The 21180-nt window shown below is 35.4% G+C and overlaps 1 protein-coding gene across 1 annotated transcript in view; it reads right to left on the bottom strand.

The window, feature by feature from the left end:
- Positions 1 to 7889: 7889 nt before the first annotated feature.
- Positions 7890 to 21180, bottom strand: part of LOC150082409 (serine/threonine-protein kinase/endoribonuclease IRE1-like) — a 402966-nt gene continuing 389675 nt past the window's right edge. The window contains exon 23 of the mRNA XM_090380512.1: positions 7890 to 8603. Within this exon, the coding sequence (XP_090236638.1) occupies positions 7890 to 8603 (714 nt within the window). The remainder of the gene's footprint in view (positions 8604 to 21180) is intronic.

Genomic DNA, 21180 nt, shown 5'->3' with positions numbered 1-21180 from the left:
TTATTTATTTATTTTTTTATTGCTGTAAGCTTGCTTCTTTGCATCAGCTGCCATTACTAATATTAAATTCTTAAAAATTTTATAAGCAGTTGGAACATCACAATGGAGGTGCTATATCTTGCCACCTGCAACTATGAAGTACTGAACCTCATTATTTAAATGATCAAATTTTAATGGATATAATCAATATGCACTTCTGATACATCTATGCCCATCAAAATAAGACTGCGGGCAGCTGATAAATTGAAATGTAATCTACAATTATTAACATATATTCTAGCATATAAGTCAACCTTTGAAATACTAAAAATCATTTAAAATCCCATAGTCAGCTTATGCATTGAGTATAAAATTCTAAGAATTAAATTAAAGGCATATGCTTAAGGTTAGAAAGACATGAATTAATATTAATATATTTAGAATACATATTTTTGCATAAATATACATTGTTGCCCACCTTAAAAAACAAAAGAATTTATTCATCCTCTTCATCATATAAAAACAGTTAATGGAATTTGATGGGGATTATTTTTGGGTTCGCTTTTTGAGTTCTCAAAACGTAAACTTTTGAGAATGTCAATTTCATATAGCAAATATACTTTCATATTGAGACACTGTTTACAGACATTTGCCACAAGCAACAAAGAACTGCTCAGTTACATAATCAAAGCTTCCCAAGTGCACATATTATCAAATGGTGAACAATGTGATATTGTCACTTATGCTTGTAGGCAGAGTCATGCCAACCTGGTGGTGCAAGTGGTGACAATGACTAAGGGGCAGCAGAGACTAAGAGGCAGTAAAGACCAATGTTCTGTAAACACTAAAAGAGGAGGCAAAGGCTAAGGAGACTAAAAGTTCAATGTATCGAAGAATGTGTTTTGTTGTATTTTATATTAACAAATAATAAATTTTAAATTAAAATTTTTTTTTTCAATATTTCTCAGATGTCTGAAGGAGGGAAATGACTCTCTGGTTAAGAATAGAGAAAAAGAAAAAAAATGAAAAGTGACCAAATAAAAAAAGCAACAAGTTCGATTACCATGTTTCTGGACATCTAGCCACAGCCATATCCATCGACTTCCTCTAGCTTTACTACTATTAATGAAGAAACTGAAACACGTGAATTATCATCTGTCCAAGATGTTGACATCTTGGACAGATGATAATTCACATTCCAATTCACTAAGAAACACTAGGTGCAAGTGAAGCAAATTTGGATGAAGAGGAAGGTGAAGATCACAATAGTGGTATACAAGATCAACTAATTTCATTTAGTGATTCTGATAAATGGCTACAAATTTTAAATAATAAAATAAGAATGTTAGTTGAAAACAAACCAGAAAAATTTTAAAAAATTGATTTTCCAAAAGATAAAGATAATAATAGAAGAAACTTTTCTATTGAATATTACACTAAAAAATTACAAAACGGTGAGTCACTTTTGCGTAAATGGTTACTGTATTTGATTTTGCAAAATGCTGTCTTTTGTTATAATTGTAAATTATTTTTAAATAGTACTGTTTCAGTTCCACTTGCACACGGTGGATTCAAAGACTGGCAACATTTAACAAGACATTAATATTCACGAAAAAAGCATATGCAAGCTGAATGCACTAACAAATTAATTAATTTGCATAAAAACTTAGAGTTACAAAATACAGTAGATGCACATCATCAAAGTCTGATAAATCAAGAAAAAATAAGATGGAAATCAGTATTAAAGCGACTTGTTCTCTGCATTCAATATTTGGCAAACCAAAATTTGGTTTTAAAGGGTACTAATTCAAAATTATTCGATAACAATAATGGAAACTTTTTGCAATTAATACAAATGATCTGCCAAATTTGATTCCACTTTATCGGAACACATCCAACATATTCAGATTGACAAACTACATTATTTAGGAGACAAAATTCAAAATATTTTAAATATAATAATTTTAGAAAAGTTAGAAAATTATTATAACTTACAAAGATAAGTTATAATAATTTTAGATAAGTTATAACTTATCTAAAATTTACAAAAATTTTAGATAAGTTACCGGAAGCTAAATATTATTCTTTAATTTTGATAATGATGAAACACAAAAAAATTGAAATTAGGGAACATTTTTAGGTTTCTATGAAATTGAAAATATGACTGGTAGTGTGTTAACTACATTCATTTTAGAATTTTTGGAAAAATATAACATATTCAAAATGTGTGGGCAAGGCTATGACAATGGGGGTTATGAAAGGAAAACATAACAGCCTTCATGAAAAAATTTTAGATATAAACCCCCGAGCCTTTTTCGTTCCTTGTGCTGCACATATTTCGAATTTAGCGGTGAATGATGCAGCAAAAATATCTTTTGAGACAACTGATTTTTTCGGAATTATACAGGAATTTTATAATTTTTTTTTCTAGTAGTACTAAACGGTGGGCAATATTAAAAAACAGAGTTTCAAATCTTTCGCTGAAACCTTTGTCTTATTTTGTGGAAGTCGAATTGACGCTATAAAACCTCTAGTATAAAATCTACAACAAATTGATGATGCTCTTTATGAAACATATTTGGATTGTGATAATAAATTCAATTTAAAAACAAAACATCAGTCTCAGTCATTGTCAAATAAAATTAGATCTTTTAAATTTGTGTGCTGTACTATTATTTGGTTTGACATTTTATCTAATGTAAATTTTTATAAGCAAATTATTACAAAATACGCAATCGGATATATTAACATCACTAACGCATTTTAAAAAAATTAAAGGAGACGATTATAAACTTTAGAACAAATGAGTGTTTCGTATGTGTACTTGAAAATACACCAAAAATTGCTAACTTGTTAGAAATTGACACCAATTTTCTGAAAGAAAACTTAAGAATGGGGCGGAAACAAAAATTATTTGATTATGAACCTGGAGATGAATTTGTGCCAACAACAAAAGATAATTTAGATACTACAAGAAATGTAACAGATGAATGTTTTGAACAGCTCGAGCTTTATAATAGCAATTTTAATTTTTCACAATGTTTTAGTGAGCTATGTAAAATGTCAAAAGATGAAATTTTTAAAACACTGTTCAGATTTAGAATTACAGTTATCAGATGCTACCAATGAGCAATGTCCAAAAGATATTGTTGCTGTTGATCTTGTAAACAAAAACAAACCTTTCAAAATTTTATGTCTATGAATCAGACTCCACAAGAAATCTTAAGCTTTACAATCAAAAATAATTTAACAATTCTACTTCCTAATATATTCATTTCATTAAGAATATTATTAACAATGCCCATATCAGTAGCTAGTGGTGAGCGCTCTTTTTCGAAATTAAAATGAATAAAAAATTACCTCCGTTCCTCAATGCATCAATGAAGATTAAATAATTTGGCAATAATATCTATAGAAAGCGATATTTTTGATTCTTTAGATATAAAAAATATGACTGATTTTGCTATAGCCAAAGCAAGACAAGTTAAATTTATATAATGTTTTGTTATTGTTTTATTATTATTATTATTTACATTTTTATTTTAAGTTTATATATAGTTTTATTTTATTTTCTGCAGCCAAAGCAAAATAAATGTATTTTTGTTATTTTATTATTTTTAACATATTTACTTCATGTATCATAATATGTTATTTTGTGTTTAAAAAATAAAATTATATATTATTTTGGAAATATATTTTTTTAAATTCCCAAAAAAAATTGATATAAGAAAAATGACTGTGGGGGAGTTGGTTGTTGTTATTTGGTTTTTAGGAGCATTAGCAACTAAGCCCAAAATGCTCTGGGATATGCGGTGGTCATTCCCTGACCTTTCCGCATTCTCCGTATTTGGTGGTGAGAGGCTCGAATTCTGGTCTAATCAAGAAGCTTGTGCTACTCATTGCTGCTCCTTCCCACCTGGCTACGGAGGCACCTGTGGGGGAGTTGGGGTGGCAATAAAAAGTTTGCACCACAGCAACTACATGGCCTGGTACAGTCCTGCTTGTAGGTTTTGATTTTGTGCCCTTCTACATAAAGTAGTATTGTGTATGGCCTTTAACTGCTGTTGCACAGTGAAAACTCCAATATCAACAACAACATAGTACTGTGTAAAGCAGTAGTAGTACTCTCTGCTTTCTTTCCAGTTTGCTGTGTAGTATAATAAAATGTCATAATGTAAGCTTGAGTTAAAATGTAGACAGTGCAGATTTTACTATAGTATACCACTATGCAAGATGCAAAGGATAACTATATGTAGAAGGGTATGCTCTTACGAAAAAAGGCTTAAGTTTTGCAAATTACAGTGTCTGGAGACTAGGCACCAGCGAGGTGATCTGATAGAGGTGTATAAAGCCTTGAATGGTTTGAGCATGCTCAATGCTGATGGGATTCTTCCTCTCGCTCAGAATAATCACGACAGGGCATAAATTCAAATTGAGTAAAGACAGATGTAGGATAGATGTGCGGAAATTTGCCTTTAGCCAGCTGGTGGTCGGTTGGTGGAACAGACTTCCATCCCTTGTCGTCAAAGTTGATAGTCTAAATAAGTTTAAGGCTCAGCTGGACAGGTATTTCGAACGAACAGAGGAGTGAAGTGGAAGTGTTTTTTTTTTTTTTTTTGGCTGATGCTGCATAAGCTTGCTTTCTTGCATCAATGCCTCTACTAATGCTAATGCTAACATATGGTTAATAATGAAGCACAAAATTTCAAAGAAAAAAAAAATATAAATTGAATTTGACTCATATACTGGAATATATGACAAATTACATTTAACCTATACATCAGCTTACAGATATATAAAAATAAAAACCTGCTCATATTCTGCCTCTAATTCTTGAGGGTTTTTTCAAAGCAGCTTAATGTTAATTTAGGTGACAAAAAGTTGTGTTTGCAAGAGAAAATGTTCCTTTTGCATTTGTTGGATGGGCATCTCAACTTCATGGACCAAAAAAAAATCAGAATGGGTGCTGTTTTCAGTACGTACTGTGCTTTTTCTTTTCTTCTTCTTCTTTTTTTTTTTTTTTTTGTGATCCTGAATTTTTTCATTTGCATTCTGAAAATTCTTTTATTCAATTTTTTTTTCACTTTTAATATTTTTATGCGCTGTGCCAATTTCATTTGTTTTTTTACTGTGCGTTATTTTATTTCACATGTTTTGCACATAGTGTTTATTCTTCTATGGTTTCTAGCTTAATCATCCTTCACACTTCCTCTCCCACAGCAGTGGCTACCCATTCAAACCTATAGGATTTTCTAGGTTTGAATTAGTTCTCTAGCATTCTCCTGTTCAGCATGGTTTGTTATAAATAACCATCCAATATTCTATGAGCCAATTTTAAATGCAAGAGAATGATTAACTATTGCACAACACAGCCTCCACATCATTGTGAAAGTTATGTGTTGTTGGCCCCTACTGAAAGTCCAGATCAGTTTATGACTAGTCATATTTTTCAATTATGTCATATTTTATTAAAACTAGTCATATTTTGCTATTTTTTTATTATTATTATTTTTTTTGTTTAAGATAATTATATATTTTTGCCCAAGAAGTATTTTATTTTTATATTTCTGCAAGTTAATGTTATTATTGTTATTATTTGGTTTTTAGGAGCATTAGCAACTAAGGCCATATTGCTCCGGGGATATGTGGTGGTCATTTCCTGACCTTTCCGCATGCTCCGTATTTGGTGGGCACGGGCTTGAACCCCGGTCTAATCAAGAAGCGTGTGCTACGCACTGCTGCTCCTGCCCACCTGGCTACGGAGGCGCCCAAGTTAATGTATAATTTCAATGTAGGTTTAAGAAAGAAATGATTTTCAGCTGCATATGATGAAAATAATTTCATTACTCTGGAATAAAAGACAAGTGAAAAAAAACCAGTAAAACATAGCAACTGACATAATGAAACAATTCACTGTTTTGCATATTATGCTTTCATCTGAAAAAATGGTTAAAAATTGGATAAAAAATTTATAATACTACCAAAACATGTACATAACATATAAAGTGATACGAATGGAACTTAGGAGGGGGGAAAAAATGGCAATTTTGAACAATTCAGTAACTGTTCTGTACAAGCATGTCCATTTATGTTATTTTATGCACATGATTTTCTAATTTTAATCAGTTATTTAACTGTTTTTGCCATGTTTATGTAATTTTTTCTGAGTGAAGCACACTATATAGTATGAGACCTATTTTGTTCCATTTCAAATGAAAGTCAATTGCAAATGAAGTTGGTAGACACATTTCGCATAGGAATATAAAACTGATTTCATTACATGCACTGCAAAGTGCCTTCTTTCTTAAATTTACAATTACTATGATAAACAAAAATACTGATTTAAACTTAATTTTGCCAATCTGATGGCAGGCAAAGCATCAGCCATCATATAATAATAGATTACTATTATTGGTTTTCCCCAGCATAACATCTTTTCCAAAAAAATTGCAAAATTAGTAAAATATGTTCGTTGTTACTTCTTTTCCAACAACAACACAGAGAGTCCAAATCAAGGCCATATTTCCTTCATTATATCTTCAAATACCACAAATGGAGAAAAAAAATAATAATAAAATAAAATAATAATACTGAATAAATATGATGTGAATTTTACACATGGGAACTATCTATTATCATTTCAACATCATAACAGAAGATAAGAAGTATGTCCAGATAAGAAAAGTTTTAATATTACAAATGCTGTAAAAGAAATAGTGAACTATTTTTGAAGGGATGGTTATTTTCTTCATTTAAACATAAAAACCCTTTACACTAAAAGTGTATAAATGCACCAAATGCCAATTTTTTGAATGAAGCTGAAAATATACTAAATTACACCTTGTGAATTTTGCACTATAATTTAACATTTCACATATTTAAGGAATACTTGGAGTTACAAAAAAAAAAAAAAAAGTTAAATATAAATAAATAACTTTCCATTTATAGCCTGGATGACCAAGGCTAGAAGAGTTTATAACTTTATTGTAGCCAAAATATCAGCACGACAACTAGTATTTTTTTCTGATAGCATATAGACTGAATCTCCTAATGTACCTGCATACATTACCAAAGAATCCCACCAATCCTCAACATCTGGAACGTGTATGTATATATATATATATATATATATATATATAAAAAAATTATATATATATATATATATATATATATATATATATAATTTTTTTAAGTATGGCATATCAAGACTAAAAAATAATAAGTTAAATTCAACCTTTAATTTTTTTCTTTCTTTCTTCTTGATTTCAAATCAATTAAAATTTAATATAATTAAAATATAGTTTTAATGAAACAAAAATTTCCTCATTTTCTGATGCATAATAATTTTATAAAACATACAAAAAGGGCAACACGTTCATTAAAGTACAGTGCAAAATTGTTCAGTCATTATATGATCAGTAGCAAATATCACTCACTAAAATTGCAATGGATTACTGGATTCTATTCCATTTACACAAAAATAACTGCACCTAAATAAATACAAAAACACATCAGAAGTATTATCACAAGTACTGGTAAATGCTAAAATGGTAATAACTTAAAAAGGTAACATTACAAGGAAAAGCATATATGAATACTACCTACACCAAAAGCTGTAAGTTTCAACCCTTTAGTAAGTACCGTTCATTTAAGAACTTTGCCATAAAATATTTATGAGTGCATAAAATTCAGCTCCAATCATGATTTTAGAATAAAACAATAAAAGGAAAAATAATAAAGATGAAACAGTAATACACTTTTAGGGACATCAAACAATAACTTATGTCCTATGAATATTTACAATGTCTTTCTGATACTCAAATATGCAACTAGAAAAACCTTTATTACAGGGGTCTGCTATTTTTTTTATTATTATTATTATTTTTATTTATTTTTTTTGTTTAAGATAATTATATATTTTTGTCCAAGGTTTTTACCTTCCTTCTCCCCTTTCTACGTTTGTTTTTGGTTGGTAATGAATTCTTCACTTCAGAAGCATTGGAACATAATGGAGAAGTCCACAAAATATTATTGGCCACACTTCCATCCATATTATCTGTTTTTGGCACACTATTTGATCCATCACATAAATAAGTAACAACAGCATCCATTTTATTTGGATCTTTCAACTGTACTTGGTCTCCTTTGGGGTGAACATCCTCAACATTTGAAATGGAATAAAGTTCTCCACACCAATCAGCACCACTGATATCTTCTGAGTCTCTTTCCACAGTTGCTACTATTGTTTCATCACAAATAATTTCGTTTCTGTCTTCCTCCTCACTCACTTCATTTGTTTCAAGTTCACTTTTAAGGAGATCAGGTGTATTATCCAAGGATAATTCTAGTTCTTCTGTATTTGTAGCAGTTTTCTGCAGATTTCTTTTCCATTTCCATGGAGAAGAGGGAGCCAATACTGGTGGCTTACTATCCATAACTCGTGGAAAAAAACTATTCAGGTCATAGTATGGGAGAAAAGTAGCCTCATTCTTACAACTCTGCATAGCTGAGTATGTGTGAATCAAAAGAGCTGGAAAACGAGATGTAAAATATTCCACAAATTCACCTGGAACAGATCCTAATGCTGACTGAAGGTTATTTGGGAGTTCTCTATAATGATGTCGCTAACACAAAAAATAAAAAAAAAGACATTTTAAACAGTTCAAAACATTTTTTTTGAATAATGCTCATTTCTGGTTAAATGAATCATAAAAAATAATTTAATGATCATGTGATGAATGGTGGTATAAAATTAGATTAATACTACCATTCATCACTGAAGGCATAAGTAAATTTCTGTCATACAACTGAATTACTCATTACACCTTAAAACAAGAATAACTCATGAAGGTAAAAACAGCAATTTGCTGAATTATAACTGGGCTTTTTCCAACCAGATGTATTAATCCCTCTCCAGAGATCCTCTTGATATTAAATAAACCAAAGATAACTACTTACATAATCTACAAATTAAAATTATAATACTGAAAATGGCATGGTAACCAAGGACTCAATTGAGCATATAGCTGTACCTTGGAAAAATTATCTCTAGAGAGTGGTATATATATGTGTGGTGGCATCTGAATAGAAAATGGAAACTCCATTTTCCATTCAGTTGCCATGAGAGACCCAGGAGCTAAACAATTATTTTGAAATAGAAGTTTACATAGTACTTGCCAGGCATACATAACCTTTAATTTCAAATTTTCTTTTCTTTTTTTTTTTTTTTTTTGTCACTAGAAAGTCTAAAAAGACCTCCTTAACACATGCCCAAACTGAAATAAGCTCAGCAGGGCAGTTTTTTTCTTAACTTTTAAAGTTTATTTTTATACTTCAAATCCATACAATAAAGTGTCTCTTTTCAAGTACAGTAAACCCCCGCTATTCACGGTATCTGTATTCGTGGTTTCGCATATTCGCGATTGCTGATTTAATATAAAATGAAACCTAAAAAAATGTGAATTTTAAAGTGCCGTGAATATTTTCCGCCATAAAAAAAGATGGGCGTGGCTAAAATTATCTTTCCCGGTCAAAACAGCGTTTAGTGGGTGGAGGGGAGAGGGGTGACAAAATCACAAGCGTGGGTGTTTCTCGCTAATCATTGTTCAGTATGTGTTATGCGCTTGTCATGGAAGGTTTGGTCGTTGGCTTTTAATTTATATGCTTATAAATTGAATAAATTTATCAATTTATAAATTGATATGCTTACAAAAGTGATAAATCTACCGTTTTGCAGTGTAAAACAGACTTTTTCGAGTGTGTCCACAGAAGAAAGTGCCTTTATTGTGGACAAGTTCTTTTTTACCAGTACAAAAATATGGCTACGAATAACAAGGGAAAAGTGAAAATATCAAAGGTGATGACATTAGCGAATAAAATTGAGTTATTAGACAAAATTTCTAATGGTGAAAGTGTCTCTTCAGTGGCAAAACATTATAAAATCAATGAGCCAACGGTACGATCAATCAAAAAATCGGAAGAAAAAATCAGCAGTAGTGTCCATCTCTTCGGTGTGCAACCTTCTGTGGATACTTCATTACACTTTCTAATTGCTTCAAAAATTTGCTCTGTAACTCGTGATGTTAAATTCGAAAAAAATGGAAAAAGCTTTAAATCTGTGGATAGAAGACCGAACTCAAAATGTAATTCCGTTAAAGTTCACTCATCATTCGTGAAAAGGCAAAACTCCTTTATCAACACTTTAGCGAAACTGGTGATAGCACTGGCGGGATAAGTTTTTTTGCTAGCAAAGACGCTGGTTTGAAAGATTTGTTTGAAATTTCTAATAAATATTACATTTAATATTAAATTGTTTCTTATTTTAATTTCGATGCCATATGCCTGCACTTCACTATGTACAGTCATATTATGAAGGTACATATAATGCATACATAGACAAAATTTTAGACTAGTTTTTCTTATATATTTCATACTTTGGAACGGAACTCCTTTATTACTATGGAGCCATAACTCAGTATTCGCGACATTTCTCAGGAACGTAACCCCCGCGAATAGCGGGGGGTTTACTGTATGTTTTACTGTGCCAATATGAACTACAGTCTGTCCCCGACATATATAAGAGATACGTTCCAGGACTTCTTATGTAAGTCGATTTTTATGTAACTTGGGAATGGCTACTATATCTAAAATATTGCCACTATATCCCTGTTATTCCAAAATTAGAAATACCACATAATATCCTCAGAAGAATGAAGAAAAATAGTTATATACAATAACAATTAAAAACTCTATAAGGAAAGAAACTCTATAAGGAAAGAAACTCTATAAGGAAAACTGTACATAAGGAAAGAAAATACAAAAGGAAGAAAAATGCATGTTATTGTATTGTAAAAACTGATATGTACTTCATACACCATGTAGGCTTTATAAGGGTTAACTAACTAAGGGAATCAAAACCAAAGTGTACATACTTAAAAAAATTCGTCCAAACCACACAATGAATCAAAGTCTATACAGTTCAGGCAATGAACTGAAGGTAACTTAAAACAAACCTGAAGCATTAATAAGACATATTAATCACATCGCAGGGTGTTGTAGGCTGAGTAGAGGTCGGGGAGGTGGTACGAGATATGAACTTTTCGATCTTCATCTGTTTTGTAGGCTTTTTCCCCTCTTCATAAATTAAGCAATAAGCCGATAAGCAATCTTGAACTTTTCTATTTTCAAGAAATGTTTGGTCTTTTCATCCACTGCATCAAATATAGAGAAACCTTCCTGAATTTTAAGAAACACTTCTGCCATTTCCTTTAATTCGAACCATTCTTGGGTTGCTCTGATTCCTTGATGTATTCGGCTCTCCCTTGCTCCTTAACTCTTTGCGCGTTCAACTGGGCAAGGTATTGTGTTGTTAAATTTTCACCTTGTTCATCCACAGGCTCATATACCACTTCGTCCTACAGGACCACATGCAACTTGTGGGCTAAGTTTACAATTTCTTTGGCAACAGAAGACATCAGCTCATCTTTGTTAAAGCCTTCATTGTTAAGCTCAGAATGTTTTAGAAGTTTTTTCCAAACTTCACTCATACAGATTGTTGTCACATCATTCCACATTCCAGGCTCTTGAAATGTTGTGTATTCCATCAAGGATGCTATATGTCTTCCAAAACTGGTGCATTTACAGCCTCAGAAAATGTTGTCTGTATGTAATAAGCTTTGAAGAAAGAAAGAAAGAAAGGAAGGAAGGAAGGAAGGAGAGGATGTAGAGACAAAGGGCTACAGTGCAATTCTTTGAAGAAATAGCCGATGGGGCACAGTCCATGTGGCTTGAATGCTGTGGCGGTTTCTCTCACATGTTTCAACGGAGTTCACCTGTCTCGAACACATGATGTCGAATATTTATTCAGAATTTTTAAAGCAGAAAATCAAATGTTAACACTAGTTATTTAGCAAGTCCGGAGTCACGCAACTTGGGCTTACATAAGTCGGGAGCTAAATGTTTAGGTTTACACAAACTAATATAAATTGCTTTATAGAAATGAATACTACAAAATCCTTTTATTGCCCTCTTATAGAAATAAATAATTTTTTAGCTTGATAATTAATAATACTTACAATATGTTTGTGAAAATGTTGTTTTCATCAAAAGTTATTCCCAATTCAATTTTATTCATAACCTTACTAATAACTTAGTATAAAAATTAGTTGAGGCTACGATGCAAGAAAGCAAGCTTATAGAACATCAGTCAAAAAAAAAAAAAAAAAAACACTTCCCATTTCATCCATCTGGCCACTCGAAATGTTAGTCTAGTTCAGCCTTAAATTTATTTAAGTTATCAACTTCCACAACAACAGATGGAAGTCTGTTCCAGCAATCAACTATCCACAGGCTAAAGGCAAACTACTACACATCTGTTCTACAACTGTCTTTCCTCAGTTTCAATCTATACCCTCCCCCAGATACTTAATCTCAGGAAATGGAATTATCCCATCAGCATTGAGCATGCTCAAACCATTCAAGGCCACCTCAATCAGATCACCTCACGGGTGCCTAGTCTCCAATGCTGAAATTTACAGAATTTAAGCCTCTCCTGGTAAGAGAACCCTTTATTCCTCTCACCAATCTTGTTGCCTTTCTCTGTACTCGTTCTAGCAATTCTACATCCTTCCTAAAATGAGGCCTCCAGACCTGTATGCAGTACTCAAGAAGTGGACTGACCATTGCCTTATACAAAGGTATAATCACCTCCTTGTCCCTGCTGGCAAAATTCCTATATATCATTAACAAAACTCCATGACCTGCTCTGACATAATGTCTGTACTGCTCAGAGAATTTCATATCCGACTGCACAATTACCCCCGGGTCATTTTCATTCCCCACCTCCCCGAGTGTAGTAACATACAGTTGGTACTACATTTCCGTTTGGTTACTGCTATCCATATGCAGTACTTTGCATTTGTCAATATTAAATTCCGTTGCCACTTCTCAGCCATTCTACCTAACATTTTTTGTCCCCCCCCCCTTCTCTTTCTCTCAGGGTAACTCGGGAAACTTTTTTTTGGCTGATGCAGCATATGTTTGTTTGTTTGTTTAAGGGCTTTACAGCACAAGGACAGCAAAGGACATAATGCACCTAACTATGGTGATATATAGATACATAGATACATCCATACACATAGATACATAGTTCTATCTGTATGGATGTTATTCAAATTTATATCGTGTTGTATAGTTTTATCTGTCTGAGAAAATCAAAAATTTTGGTCACATGTGGTGTGTCTGCTAGTAGGTCGGAAATGCTGAGAGAGGTGTTTGTCGTGGGAAATGAGATAAACACAGCTTGTCGCTCAGTACTGTACTTGGGACAATCAATAATTAGATGATGGACAGTGAGCTGAGTGTTGCGGTTTGTACACGATGGTGGGTCAGTGGCTGCAAGCAAATAAAGATGTATTAGGTGCGTGTGGCCTATCCTTAATCGGGCTAGTACAACTTTATGTCGGTTCTCACGTATACTAGATCTCAATGGTTTTAGATCTTTTTTTATGCCAAGTAGCTTACTGTTGACTTGATTCTGCCAGATATGTTGCCATTTTTCAAGGCATCGTTTATTTATAATGTACTTATAGTCAGATGCAGGTGTAGTGAAGGATTGGTCTATAGGATCGGTAGCAGTTATGGCAGCTAGGTCGGCCTGTTCATTTCCAGAAATTCCAGCGTGACCAGGGATCCAACATAACAGAACTTGTTGTTTATTCTGGTTTAATTTAGTCCGAGTATTCCAGATCTGTCTAAGTAAGGGGTTATCATTTTTTGTATTGAGTTGTATAGCTTGGATAACACTAATGGAGTCGGTATAAATAACGCTGTGCAGTCTAGTTCTTGAGAGTGTGTAGTTTAAGGCCATGTGGAGATCAGAGTTCTGCAGTATAGCTGCTACATTCAGTGGGAAGTTTTTTGGACATAGTGATGTTAGGAAATACTGCTGCTGAACCAACATGATTGTCTGTTTTAGACCCATCTGTGTAAATTGGTGTGTACTGGCCATGCTGGGTTCTCAATGCGGCGTCATTTGCAGTATGTTCTGTTGAGATAAGGTGTGTTTTCACCAGGCTGACAATGAAAAGTCACACGGTGGTATATAATATGTCCAAGGTGGGACTGTATGAGAGGCAGTGGGCTGTATCTTACTAAAGTCAATTTGCCAATTGGCCTGCAATAAGCAAAGACGTATCCCGGTTGGTGAATTTATTGATGGATACGCTTGGTATAGGTTTACCCATTTAGGCGAGAAAAGTCCGTTCCAAGTGGGATGGTTTGGATGCCCTTTGAGTTTTGCGCATAGTGTAATAAAAGCATTTCTCTGCATAGCTGCAGGGAGGTTTCATGTGCTTCAGCATGTAGGCTATGGACAGGTGATGTACGGTATGCCCCCAGTGCAAGATGAAGAGCACTGTGGTACACAGGATCAAGCCAGTGTAAAGCGCTTTGTCTAGCAAAGCTATAAACTACAGAACCATAGTCTAGACATGAACGTATTAGCGCATGGTACAACTGTAATAGTGTGTATCAGTCAGCTCCCCATGTTGTGCCTGACAGAACTCTTAAGATATTTAGCTTTTTTTAGACAGGTAATCCTGAGTGTTTTTATATGTTCCAGGAAGGTGAGTTTTTGGTCAAGTATCACACCAAGAAAGTGGACACTAGGGACAACTGGTATGATTTGATTTTCTAGCCGAAGTTCTGGGTATGGATGCAGATTACACTTCCTGAAAAAGTGTATACCGACAATCTTTTGGGTTGAGAGGCGAAAACCATTGTTTTGGGCCCATTTTGCTATTTTGTTGATTGTACATTGCAGCTGTCTCTACCATATTAGGCGAATGGCAGGTGATACTAAAGTCATCAGCATACAGGGTCATGGATATTGTTTGTGGCAGGTCCTGTGTTATTGAATTCATTTTTATATTAAAGAGGGTAGCACTTAGCACTGATCCTTGTGGCACTCCTTCTTCCTGTATGAACTTTGAAGATAAGTGGTTGTGAAATCGAACTTGAAATGAGCGGTGTTGTAGGAAGTTTCTTATAAACTGTGGTAGGTGTCTGCGTAATCCCAGATCATACAGATTTCGCATTATACCATATCTCCAAGCAGTGTCAAACGCTTTGACAATGTCAGATAGGACCATCGCAAGATGTTCTTTGCGTACGAAGGTGTCAGGGATGTTTATTTCCGTCTTAATCAAAAGGTCAAGAGTGGATCTACCTTCATGAAAGCCACACTGCACTGGATTCATAAGGTTATTTTGAGCTAGAAACCAGGATAACCGGGTGTTGATAATTTTTTCCATTACCTTGCATATACAGCTGGTGAGTGCAATAGGTCGATAATGCTGTGGATTTGTAGAATCTTTTCCAGGTTTTGGAAATGCCAAAACATAAGCATGCCGCCATTTGTAAGGGAAAGTGTTTTCTTTGAATATTCTGTTGTAGAGCAGTAATAGTGTCTTGAGTGCGGGTTCAATAAGTTTTACTATCATGATGTAATGTATTCCATCTGGACCTGCTGGTGCAGCATATGCCTCAGGCTTCCTTGCATATAGCTAATAATAATAATAATACTCCCAGAAGGGCCTCCCATGGCGGAAAGGTTTCAGTGGAGACGTCAGACGAAACCCGTTTCAAAAGGTCCACACACGACCTTTTCAACTAAATTGTGATCCAAGAAAGCAACGGGAAACTACTTGGATTATCCTTCCCTTGAAAACTTCAATGATAGCAAGCAATCATATGGACGCCGAAACTCGGGGCCGTGGCAAAATAAACCACGGCCCCGAGTTTCGGCGTCCCTTGAATGGGACAAGGGTGCTAAGAATCTCCGAGCTTGCGTCGAAGAATTTTCTGAAACTAGCTACATGGAATGTTAGAAGCCTACTACAACCAGGAAAACTAGCCAATGCTTTACAAGAAATGGAATGCATTAACATCAACATACTTGGGCTAAGTGAAACCAAATGGCCTGGTACAAAGAAGTTTATATCAAACGACCACCACGTCTTCTGTTCCGGAGGAGAAGAGAACACCAAGCAGACGTACGGCGTCGCTTTCGTTGTCCACAAACAACTGGCCAACAAAGTCACCAGTTTCACCCCAATATCAGAACGAATCGCACTACTACAGTTAGCAGGCAACAAGATCAACCTGAATGTGCTCCAGGTCTACGCACCAACAGCGGACAAAGACAATCAAGAAATTGAATTGTTCTACGACAAGCTAAGCAACACTTTAAAGTCGCTGAAGAAGCACGACATTACGGTCATCCTCGGTGACTTTAATGCCAAAATTGGTCAAGGAAAGCTACAAAACATTGTCGGAGAACATGGCTTGGGGACACGGAATGAACGAGGCGACAGACTCGTCCAGTTCTGCCAAGAAGAAAAATTTAGCATTGCCAACACTTGGTTTAAACTACCACCTCGACGACTATACACCTGGACCTCACCACAAGACTCTGACAACAATATCGTCAGGAACCAAATTGACTACATCTTAATTAACATCAGATATAAGTCAAGTGTCCTCAAGGCAAAAACTTACCCTGGAGCTGACATATCATCAGACCATAACCCAGTAATAGCAACGCTACATCTCAAACTACGCACAAGCACAACAAAAAGAATCGACCTGGAGAAACTGAAGAACAATGCCAACAGGTGACAAGTACAGCTTCATCTCAACACTACAATCAGATCGATCGAAGCAGTAACAACAGATGTGCAAGCATTCGGGCGTTCACTCAAACAGTGCATCAATGAAACAGCAGAAACCCTGTTAGGACATCAGGCGTCGAAAAAGAAACAACGGTGGATGACCCAGCACATACTAGACCTAATGGATGAACGGAGAACATTCAAAAGCAACAACAACCGGGAAAAATACAAAGAAATACAACAAAAGATCAAACAGGAAATCCGGAAGGCAAAGGAAAAATGGATGGAAGATCAGTGTGCAGAAATCGAAGACCTAATCAAGAAAAATGACAACTATAACCTGCACAAGAAGCTTAAAGAAGCTGGAAACATCTACAAACCGGCTCCTATCCCAAGCTTATATATGGACAACAATCAACCTATACTAAGCAAACAAGCCAAACTCGACACCTGGAAGAGCTATATATACAATCTGTTCGGCACCAACAGAAAACCGGCAGAAACTCAACAACAAACACAGGAAGACAATCTCCACATATTAACATCTGAAGTGGAACATGCCATCCGAATAACAAAGCCAGGCAAGGTTTGTTGTTATTTGGTTTTTTTTTTTTAGGAGCATTAGTAACTAAGGCCATATTGCTCCGGGCGGTGGTCATTCCCTGACCTTTCCGCATCCTCCGTATTTGGTGGTGACGGGCTCGAACCCCGGTCTAATCAAGAAGAGTGTGCTACGCACTGCTGTTCCTTCCCACCTGGCTACGGAGGCGCCTGCCAGGCAAGGCCTGTGGACCTGATCAGATTCATGTGGAACTGCTGAAACAACTAGACTACATCAACATCCAACAACTAAGGAAATGGTTCAATCAAATCTACAACAACAACGACATTCCATCCGAATGGCTCCAATCCATCTTCGTGGCCCTACGAAAAAAGGCTACCAGCCGGAAATGCGAAGACTTCAGGCTGATCAGTCTAATGAGGCAGGTGCTAAAAGTCTTCCTCAAGGTGATTCAGCAAAGGATAAGATGTAAGTGCGAAAGTGCACTAGGAAACACACAGTTCGGATTCTGCAGAGGACTAGGCACCAGAGAAGCAATTTTCTGTTTACAAATATTGCTACAAAGGTGCTATGAACATCAAAAAGATGTGCATATATGTTTTATTGATTACGAGAAAGCCTTCGATTCAGTAGACCACGACCGTCTAATTGACCGACTGAGAAAACTTGGGCTTGAAAACAACGATATCAACTTTATTACAACTCTCTACTGGAATCAAACAGCTCGGCTTCGCTATGACAACGACCTGACAGACCCAATTCCAATAAAAAAAGGCGTCCAGCAAGGTTGCCCATTATCTCCCATTCTTTTTAACATCTATTCGGAAATGATCTTCGACTAAACACTGGCTGACAAGAACATTGGCATAAAAGTTAACGGACACTACATCAATAACTTAAGATATGCCGATGACATAGCACTAATAGCGGATTCAGAACAAGATTTACAGACCATCTTGAATGAAGTGGACATAGAAAGCCAAGCATGGGGGCTACAAATCAACAAAAAGAAAACAAAGGTGATGAAGGTCAGCAGGACTGCAAGCAAAATCACGATCAAACTAAACAATGAAAAATTAGAGCAAATACACCGCTTCAAGTATCTCGGAGTACTCATTGATGACCAGCTGAACCATGAGGCCGAAATCAAAAGCAGAATTGAACGAGGCAGGCAGGCATTCACCAAGTGGAAAACCCTCCTCACCGACAGAAGCTTGAACATCATGCTCAAATTACGCACATTGAAATGCTACATCTGGCCAATACTGCTCTACGGTGTAGAAACCTGGACTCTAACATCAGCCACTACAAAAAAGCTCCAGGCCTTCGAAATGTGGCTCTACCGAAGAATGCTGAAAATCCTGTGGACAGCCAAGATAACCAACGTAAAGGTCTTGCAGGACATGCACACGGAACAGGACCTGCTCAAAACCATCATCAGCAGGAAATGCAAATACCTAGGTCACATCGCTAGGAACCAACAAAAATATCACCTACTACCACTCATCCTGGAGGGAAAGATCGAAGGCAAGAAATGCCCAGGCAAACCAAAAATGGCATGGCTAGATAACATCAACTCCTGGCTTCACATGACAACAGCACAAATTCTACACGCATCGCTAGACAGAGAACAATATCAAAACGAAGTCGCAAATGTCATTCGGCATCATTAAAAGAAGAAGAATAATAATACAATACAATACAATTTTATCAAGAGAATTTGTTTACAATAAATGAACTTCTTAAGAAAAGTAAATTTCTTGACAACAAATTACAAGTTGTAATTCTTCATTTAAAATAGTTTTTGCATACAATTTGTTATCTTACAGAAAAGACAATGATGTCATTACACATAGTACATTCCACACTGCAAACAGAGATAACAATTCTCTGCATATCTATTCTAATCTACTGTATCATCGTGTATCAAAAATTTTCTTATTAGGAATTTTAATTTGGAGATAGGATAACTTCTCATGAGCTTGAAATCAACACTAGCCAACATGCTGTTTATTATATTAATTGTATGCCTATTTCCAAATCTATTTAGTAGGGTGTGGCAAAACAATTGCTTTTGGGTTCCTTAAATTAAGTGAGACATTCCTTTGTAGATTCGATTCTTCAAAAATAGTGTTAAGATTTTTTCAAGAATAGATTTAACTTCAGTTTTTGAACTGGATATAGTATTTTATATTTCAACAAGAACTGCTTTCTATTATTCAGGTCATTCCAAGAGTTTGTCCCCATTAAAAGTTTCAAAATCCTGTTAATTAAGCTGTTTATTACTGTTATTTCCGTTATATTTGCTCTTGCCCATACATTTACTAAATAATTGAGTTGTGAGTTCACTAATGCATAAGATAAGGTTACTTTTGTTCTTAGATTTAATTTATTCTTAATGTAGTAAAAAAGTACATATAGAATCTCATTTTCTTGTACAAATTTGTTATAAGCATTGCCCAACTTAGACTGTAGTCAATCCATAACCCAAGGTAACAGTGATTTGAAACTTCTTCCACAGTTAGGGAACTTCTTGAAACTTCTTCCACAGTGGAGTCCCTCAGGGTTCAGTATTGGGGCCTTTATTGTTTTCTGTATTTATAAATGATATTGATGATGGTATATCAGGCTTAATGTCCAAGTTTGCAGACGATACGAAGGTTGGCAGGGTTGTCAAGGACACTACTGACACTATGCTGCTGCAACAGGATTTGGAAAGGTTGAGCAGATGGGCTTCGAGGTGGCAAATGAAGTTTAACATTGACAAATGTAAAGTACTACATATGGGAAACAGCAACCCCAGAGCAACGTATCAACTCTGTGGTACTACACTGACAGTGGTAGAGAATGAAAGGGACCTGGGGGCGGTGGTGCAGGCAGATATGAAGTTCTCTGAGCAGTGCAGACGAGCTGCAAGAGTAGCTCATGGTGTATTGTCAATGATATATAGGAATTTTTCTAGCAGGGATAAGGAGGTGATTATTCCCTTGTATAAGGCAATGGTCAGGCCACACCTAGAGTACTGTATACAGGCCTGGAGGCCTCATTTCAGGAAGGATTTGGAGCTGCTGGAACGAGTACAGAGAAGGGCAACTAGATTGGTGAATGGGACAAAGGGGTTCTCTTACGAAGAAAGGCTTAAGTTTTGCAAATTACAGTGTCTGGAAACTAGGCACCAGCGGGGTGATCTGATAGAGGTGTACAAAGCCTTGAATGGTTTGAGCATGCTCAATGCTGATGGGATTCTTCCTCTAGCTCAGAAAAATCACCTGAGAGGGCATAAATTCAAATTGAGGAAAGACAGATGTAGGATAGATGTGCGGAAATTTGCCTTTAGCCAGCGGGTGGTTGGTGGGTGGAACAGACTTCCATCCCTTGTCGTGGAAGTTGATAGCCTAAATAAGTTTAAGGCTCAGCTGGACAGGTATTTCGAACGAACAGAGGGGTGAAGTGGAAGTGGTTATTTTTATTTATTTATGTTACTTTTTTTTTTTTTTTTTTTTTTTTGTGGCTGATGCTGCATAAGCTTGCTTTCTTGCATCAAATGCCTCTACTAATGCTAATGCTAATGCTAATGTTAGGTATTGCTCAAAGCATCAAAGGCAGATATTGTTGGGATATCAGAGACATGGTGTCACACAGATATAAGTAATGCAGAACTGGAATTTGGGGATTACAACGTCTACAGAAAGGATAGACAGGATAGGAAGGGAGGAGGGGGTTGTGCTATTAGTTAAGAAACACATAAAATCCAAGGAACTGAAGCCAGTCGACATAGCTGAACAGTGCAGTGTCGAGTCACTTTGGTGTGACATAAGCATAGGGAGATCAAAATTGAGAGTAGGAGTGTGCCTAATGACTCTGATGAGTATAATAAGAAACTATACAGGGAAATAGAGTGGGCCAGTAAATCAGAGAGTCTTATAATCGGGGATTTTAATTTCCCAGATATTGACTGGAATTTGTGGG

The sequence above is a fragment of the Mastigoproctus giganteus genome, chromosome 8 (assembly GCF_048544385.1).
Source record: "Mastigoproctus giganteus isolate SK-2022 chromosome 8, ASM4854438v1, whole genome shotgun sequence".
Lineage (NCBI taxonomy): Eukaryota > Metazoa > Arthropoda > Arachnida > Uropygi > Thelyphonidae > Mastigoproctus > Mastigoproctus giganteus.
The sequence above is the reverse complement of the archived record's forward strand: the minus strand, read 5'-3'. Positions and strand labels throughout refer to the sequence as shown.